The following is a 7,824-nucleotide window of genomic DNA, read 5'->3' as shown; positions in this document are numbered from 1 at the left end:
GAGGCTCCGGATCTGCCGTCGGGACCCACATTTCACCTCCAAAAGGAACATTTCTTCCCTCGTGATTATTTTCTCGCTGTCGAGGGTGACAGCCTGGGGCTCCTGGAATGATTCCCAGGGGTTCCCCCTGATCCTCGGCATCTGGGGGCCGGACCCGGGGCGAGCAGTCTCAGTCTTGACTGCGCCCGCCTCGCCAAGCGGGAGGCGCCCTAGGCGACCGCGGGGAACGCCACGCCCTCGGCACGGCCCTCGCCCCGCCCCCGGCCGGCGCGCGCTCTCGGCCAGGGGAGGTGTGTGCTGCTTCTGCAGCCAGAGCGAGAGGCAGAGGGATGGATGTTGGAGGAATTCGGGCTTAACAAGTGATCGCTGCTGTCTAGGATTTTGCTCTTTTTCTGGGGAACCTTGACTTCCTTTTCCAGTCAAGCTCTCCTGTGCTGAACTCCACAGGAACCAGAGAAGTCTTGGGGGTCTTCCCTGGGGCAGCCCGGATCTCCACACCTGGGCTCCAGCAGCGAGGACTCTGTGCCCCCCTGGCCAGGCAACGGAACTTCTTCAGTGGATATTTTGGAGCCTCCACCTGCCACACAAGCGTGACTCCTTCCACCCCCAAGATCGTTCTTCCCCTCCTCCAGCTGTTGCAGCTTGAGGGGGGAAAATCAAAACCAACCGGGGCATTGTCCTTATTTTTATTTTGCACCCCTCCTGGGAACGGTAAGTATGATGCCTCTCTTATCTCCCCCTCTCTTCATTTGGCTGTTAAGAAACTGGACATTTGAGAGACAAATAATACCGGGAATGTGACAGAAGGGCATGAATGGAAGGCGGTTAAAAATAAACCAGGAGGTGGGAGAAGGGAGGTGCAGATGATGCGTGGCGCTCCGGGGGGCCAACAGTTGTTATTTTCCCAACCCCATGGATGGGTGCATGCGCCCTGCTTAATATGCCCGAGCGGGAACCTAGGTCTGAGGCGAGGGTGTGATTAAAGATGTCGTTTCCCAACGAGGTGGGGTTTAGATTTAGCATCGGTTTGCCTCATCCCAGGCTAACTGGTTCCGTTCCTTTGGGAACAGCTGGTGAACGGGTTTGAATTGCTGCCTCTCCCAACAATTGGATTTGCGTGCATTTTCTGAGCATTTGAGCAACACATAGGGACTGTTTAAATGGCGTGTGCTGAAGTGTATAAATCTCACCGGTGTTAGCCTTTCTGATTCTGTCTCTCAATCTTTTGCTTCTCTCTCACTCTCTCCCTCTGATAAGGTTCATGTACCATCCTAACACAGTTGTGGAAATTAGCCCTTAGAAATGAAAACAGCTTGTTGTTGGGGGGGGGTGGTTGGAGGAGGAGGGGCGGGATGTATAGCTGTTGTTTGGGGGAACAGGACTCAGGAATTGGCAGTCTGCAAAATCCTATGAGTTTGATGGTGTTAAAGAGGAAGGGAAATATTTCCCTGCAAAGGTCTGCCCTATAAAGGCTCCTGGGAGTTGGCTTGAATAATTCTCCTAACATGAATACCTTGAGGAGGAAGAGGGATTTTTTTTTTAAACCAGCCTAATTTGTTGGGAGGATTTTTTTTTCTTTTTCCCTTTTCCTTTTTCTCTCCTCCTCCTTCACCTCCTCCTCCTATTTTTTCTTTTCTTTTCTTTTCTTTTCTTTTCTTTTCTTTTCTTTTCTTTTCTAAGATTAGAGAATAGTGAAGTACCTGGTAGCCAAGTAAAAGGAAGGTAATTTGTTTTTTGTAGGCTGGGGGAGTTGGATGAACCAAAACTAGTAAACCTAAATAAATAAGAAATTATTCGGTGTAGAGCAAAAACAGGCCAGATCTAGGTCTCTTGTAGATTGATGGTGAATTAGAAGACCCTGTAATTCATGACCTTCTGGGAGTCCGTTGGACAGGACAAGGGTGTACGTAGTGTACAAATTTACAGACACTTCAGTTACACTGGGTCTTTATTTAGATGGTGTATTTTAACTGCTTTGAGGGAGTTGGGGAAGTAACTGAGCAAACTCTCAAACTATTCGGCCTGTGAAAGGATTTAAAGGATGTCAGCCTGACCCTCCACGGTGAAATTAGACATGTAGAGACCACCTGAGGGTAAACATTCTAGAGTATGAGATGGGGTTAGGAGTCAGGCAAAGGAAGAGGGTTGTCTATTGAGAGAGAGCCCTTCTTTGCAGGTGTATTTTCTGGGTTTTGTGTCCAGTCAAGCTCACCTCTTACCTTAGAAGAATGTGTATGATTGGGAAGGGATATATTTTTGCCACTTTCCTGATTCTCACTTCATAAAACTCGGTGTGTTTAAGCTTCTAGGCTGACACGATTCAGCAAGGAGCAAGCAGCAGGTGGTCGAGAGCTGAATCCCATTAATGGCTCCAGAAAAACCATTTTCCTTATGCTGCTCAAGTGCTGCCAGTAATAGAAGCTAGTAGATGCCCCGGATTCTGTCATTATCCTCCCCAATTCTCTGGGCCACTCTTCTGTGTTCTTGGAAGTCCTGTTGGACAGAGTGAATGGAAGAAGCAAGAGCAGACAGACGATTGGGGCAGGGGCTTTTACAGGCCCTGGTGGAGGAGATGAATTAGTTGGACCTAGGGAGAGCTAAGCTAAGGAAGAAGAAAGGCCAGGAATACCAAGTGACAGTGGGGACAGAGCAGGCTGCAAGGAAGATGTGATCGGGAAGTGGGAGACTGAACATAAAGGTGGGTAGAGAGAGAGAAGAGAGGGAAAGGTAGGGGATGGGAGCTGTTGATTAAATGAAGGCGGAGGCGGGGGTAAGGCAGGCTGAAAACAAAGTCCGCACAAACTGGGATTTGAAAAAAAACATAAGGAGGTAGTCCCTTGAGACGAGTGTAGGAGGAAACATTGAGATGAACATGGAGGAACTGCAAGGAGAGAAAATGGTTATTAGGGAAGTGGAAACTGGGATTAGCTCCTCGGCTGTGGGTGGTAGGGAGTGTTCTCCAGTCTCAGGAACAGAAAACAATAGCAGGGACATGCTTCAGGGAGTCAGGAAGTGCCACCTTAATACAGGCCATTGGTGAGTCTCAAAATGTCCTGGATGGCCTCACATGTTGTCCTCCCCCTACTCCAGACAGTGGTATGAGAACATACAGATTAAGGGGTGGGTAGATAGCTAATGAAAGGTTAAATTACTGTCACATTCTTAATAACTACTAGGATTTTTTGATACTCATTATGTGTTATTCTGTCAATATCCACTATCTCATTTAATCCTTACAAAGGTGGGATGGGGAGGTTGCATTTTCTATAGTTCGTAGCTGAGGTTATTGAATCTTGTTCAAGTGCTGGAGCCTGGATTAAAGAAAACTGTTATTTTTTAATGATTTTTAAAATCCTGAATCAAGATAGAGAGGGTGCAGAAGGACACTAAATTCAGAAATATATTACGTGTGGAAATTTTTAAAAATGCATTAAGATCAATGTATGATGGAAGGAGCTGTAAAGTGACAGCATTATTATTGTGGAATGATGAGAGTGACATGAAAATAGACTGAGCTGAAATGATACCCGAAGAGGAGGGAAAGAAGGCTGTTTAGGCAGAAGGTGATTTAACAAACTGCCCCATTCTCCTTGGAAATTTAGGGTTGCTTGGTGCTTTGTCCGGTTTGCTTGAGGACAACAGAAAGAAATGTTATGTGAAGGAAATGCTCAGTTTGCTTTTTATGATTTGATTCTTCTTTTTATTTTTCTTCTACGCTTGTTTTCCTTCCTTTTTCAGGTGAAGTGCTTCTTCTGCATGATTTTAGCTGAAGGATGCTCTGCATTTCCTTGATTTCTATGGAGACCTCAGAGCTGGGTTTGCCCCTGCTGACACCTCATCTTGCACCTTCTCTACCTCCCAAGGTCTTTGCCTCTATCTGTAGCTTGGCATTGCCCCTGGGTCCAGGAAGCCTGTGAGGAACTTAAGGGGGGAGCCTGGAGAATCATCTGATAGGTTTGAGTGGCAATGGCTGGACATACTTCAAGTCTCATGTTAACATGGGTCAAGCAGTCACTGGAAGGCAAATGCTGAGACTAAAGGCTCATTTGCATTTTATTTAAATTTGATGGACTGAGCGTTGGACAGTTTCCATGGCAGAAAAATATATTCCATTTTCTAGGCACAACTGCTAGCTGTCAGAGACGTGCTGCCTTTGAATCTGGCCGCATCACCACCAACCACAACCTCCATGTATTTCCAGATTTGAACGTCCACCACAAAACAGGTGTTCGGGAGACCCCAACGTTTTCTGACTTAGGCTTGAGAGTGCTAGACTCTTTATCTAGACCAGCCAAGCTCTGGAGAGCAATGCTGAATCCCTGGGAAGACAGAGCATGGGGCGTGCTGATTTAAAAACAGAAAATGCAAAGTTGGACTGAAAATATCCTTAGTCTTCCAAGCAATCTGCTTAAGTGTTCCAAACTTACCTTAATTTGGTGAGAAAAGAAGCTGCCCTATTTTTCTTTCTTCTGCCACAACTGGAACCAGCCATTTCCGAAAACCACCACCATGGAGGTTGCAATGGTGAGTGCGGAGAGCTCAGGGTGCAACAGTCACATGCCTTATGGTTACGCGGCCCAGGCTCGGGCCAGGGAGCGGGAGAGGCTCGCTCACTCAAGGGCCGCCGCAGCAGCGGCTGTCGCAGCTGCCACAGCCGCTGTAGAAGGCAGTGGGGGCTCTGGAGGGGGCTCCCACCACCACCACCAGTCTCGTGGGGCCTGCACCTCCCATGACCCTCAGAGCAGCCGACGCAGTCGGAAGAGGAGGCGACAGCAGTCTGAGAAGAAGAAAGCCCACCACCGCCAGAGCAGCTTTCCTCATTGCACCGACTTGATGCCCAGTGGCTCTGAGGAGAAGATCCTGAGGGAGCTGAGTGAGGAGGAGGAGGAGGAGGAGGAGGTGGAGGAGGAGGAGGAAGAAGAGGGAAGGTTTTACTACAGCGAAGACGACCATGGTGATGAGTGTTCCTACACGGACCTGCTGCCTCAGGACGAGGGGGGCGGCGGCGGCTATAGTTCGGTCCGCTACAGTGACTGCTGTGAGCGCGTGGTGATAAATGTGTCAGGCCTCCGCTTCGAGACCCAGATGAAAACTCTGGCCCAGTTTCCAGAGACCTTGTTGGGGGACCCTGAGAAGAGGACTCAGTACTTTGACCCTTTGCGTAATGAGTATTTCTTTGACAGGAACAGGCCTAGCTTTGATGCCATCTTGTATTACTATCAATCAGGAGGCCGCCTGAAGAGGCCCGTCAACGTCCCCTGCGATATCTTCACCGAGGAGGTGAAGTTCTATCAGCTGGGAGAGGAGGCCCTGCTCAAGTTTCGGGAGGACGAGGGCTTTGTGAGAGAGGAGGAGGACAGGGCCTTGCCGGAGAATGAATTTAAAAAGCAGATTTGGCTTCTCTTTGAGTACCCAGAGAGCTCCAGTCCAGCAAGGGGCATAGCCATTGTCTCTGTCCTGGTCATCTTAATCTCCATTGTCATTTTCTGCTTGGAAACCTTGCCTGAATTTCGGGACGACAGGGATCTCATCATGGCTCTGAGTGCGGGTGGGCACAGTGGGTTGTTGAATGACACTTTGGCACCCCACCTGGAGAACTCAGGGCACACGATATTCAATGACCCCTTCTTCATCGTGGAGACGGTCTGCATTGTTTGGTTTTCCTTTGAGTTCATGGTTCGCTGCTTTGCTTGTCCCAGCCAAGCACTCTTCTTCAAAAATATCATGAACATCATTGACATTGTCTCCATTCTGCCTTACTTCATCACGCTGGGCACTGACCTGGCCCAGCAGCAGGGGGGTGGCAGCGGTCAGCAGCAGCAGGCCATGTCCTTTGCCATCCTCAGGATCATTCGTTTGGTCCGAGTGTTCCGGATCTTCAAGCTCTCCCGGCACTCCAAAGGCCTGCAGATCCTGGGCCACACCCTCAGAGCCAGCATGCGGGAACTGGGCCTTCTCATCTTCTTCCTCTTCATTGGGGTCATCCTGTTCTCCAGTGCTGTGTATTTTGCGGAGGCGGATGAACCTACTACCCATTTCCAAAGCATCCCAGATGCATTTTGGTGGGCTGTGGTGACCATGACAACTGTGGGCTATGGGGACATGAAGCCCATCACTGTGGGGGGCAAGATCGTGGGGTCCCTGTGTGCCATAGCGGGTGTCTTAACCATTGCTTTGCCAGTGCCAGTGATTGTCTCTAACTTTAACTATTTCTACCACAGAGAGACTGAAAACGAGGAACAGACACAGCTGACACAAAATGCAGTCAGTTGTCCATACCTCCCTTCTAATTTGCTGAAGAAATTTCGGAGCTCGACTTCTTCCTCCCTGGGAGACAAGTCAGAGTATCTAGAGATGGAAGAAGGAGTTAAGGAGTCTCTCTGTGCAGAGGAGAAATGTCAGGGAAAGGGGGATGACAGTGAGACAGATAAAAACAACTGTTCTAACGCGAAGGCTGTGGAGACCGATGTGTGAATCTAGCTCTCTGTCTGCCACTGCCCCCTCGCCCCTACCCCAGCATCTCCAAATATATTTATGCATCAAGAGTGCAGTTATGAAAATGAAATATGCAAATGAATCCAATGCATACAGTAGTACACCATTTAATGGTTATACGTGGCATAATTGTTACTAAACTTGTATTACATATCGAATAAATGACATATCTTGGAGAAGAGGGAGGCTTAAATAGGAGCAAATTGATCTTTATATTTTTTATTAGAATGCAAGAATTTTGCACATTAACTGGAAAAGATGTTAAAAGTAGAGATGGTTCCATGGAGAGGATGTGTGTGTTTGTGTGTGTGCTGTGTGTGTGTGTGTAAGTAAATTGTCAACATTGTTCGTAATCGTGCAGTGATGGGAAAGTTGGCATTTTGAAGTATTTACTATGTAAGAACTAATGAATTTGAACAGTCATTTATGAGTGCTTTAATAGCATCTCATGTCTTTGGATTCCAGAGTTGTTTTTTAAAAATTGTAAGAATTACTGTGTAGAAACAAAGAAAGTGAATTATTTAATAGAATGTAGGTCACAATTTTATCTTGGATTTAATTAAAGTTTATTTTTAACTGGAAATTAACTTTTAAAAAGGCTGCAGGGGCCTTTAGAAATTGATTATATTTTATTATTAATTTTGGGAGGTTGTGAGAGCAAATGCCTAACATTATGCAAGAAATGACATTGGAGAAAAATGTAATAAGTTTTGTTCACAGATACTGGGACTGGAATTTTTTTTTTACTACTTTATATGCTGGAGATTGAGAGAGACTTCATACTGTGAATGTTTACTAATGTAACAGTTCAATGACAATCATTGGAACAATGATTTCTTAGTCTTATTTTATTGTTCTCTTCTTTTCTTTGTGTGAGACTAAATGCTGCAGCAGATAACGGCACAAGATTCCCTGTTTTAAAACCTAGATAATTGATCTGCAAAGGGGCTATGAGGTCAAGTCTAGCAACAGAGTCTTTTGAAATTGGTCTGTTACAATGATGCTTCTGAAACCATCCTATTTTAAATATTCTGTCTTTAAATCCAGAATAATTTAACCAAAGCTAATGCATGCACTGAAAGAATTCTTGAAGAACATGCTCAGCAGCTACAGTGATTATGGCTTAAGAGCTTTCTATTAAATGTGCAACATAAGTGCTAGGTTTACTAAGTTTATTTCTTTGTGCAGAATGTGGGAAATCACCTCAGAATTTGGCATCCAATTTGCTAACATTGGTATAAGACAGAATTGTGTCAAAACCTTTGGATTCAACATCATCATCATTATTATATTTGTTAAAGGAATTTTATGGCACATATAAGCGCTTAA

The 7,824-nt window shown here is 46.3% G+C and overlaps 1 protein-coding gene across 1 annotated transcript; it reads left to right on the top strand.

Annotated features, from left to right (window-relative positions):
• The first annotated feature begins 322 nt into the window (after positions 1–322).
• On the top strand, positions 323–7,253 carry KCNA4 (potassium voltage-gated channel subfamily A member 4). Its single transcript, XM_045825164.1, has 2 exons — positions 323–711; positions 3,739–7,253. The coding sequence occupies exon 2, from the start codon at positions 4,510–4,512 to the stop codon at positions 6,472–6,474; it is 1,965 nt and encodes a 654-aa protein (XP_045681120.1). The 5' UTR covers positions 323–711; positions 3,739–4,509; the 3' UTR covers positions 6,475–7,253.
• Positions 7,254–7,824: the final 571 nt, after the last annotated feature.

This window comes from Phyllostomus hastatus, unplaced genomic scaffold, assembly GCF_019186645.2.
Source record: "Phyllostomus hastatus isolate PE091 unplaced genomic scaffold, TTU_PhHast_1.1 phas_scaffold_585, whole genome shotgun sequence".
In the NCBI taxonomy this organism is placed as follows: domain Eukaryota; kingdom Metazoa; phylum Chordata; class Mammalia; order Chiroptera; family Phyllostomidae; genus Phyllostomus; species Phyllostomus hastatus.
This window is presented reverse-complemented; position numbering and strand designations above follow the sequence as displayed.

Coding starts and splice junctions, on each gene's coding strand:
- KCNA4 (XM_045825164.1), top strand. CDS start 4,510: ATGGAGGTTGCAATGGTGAGTGCGGAGAGCTCAGGGTGCAACAGTCAC.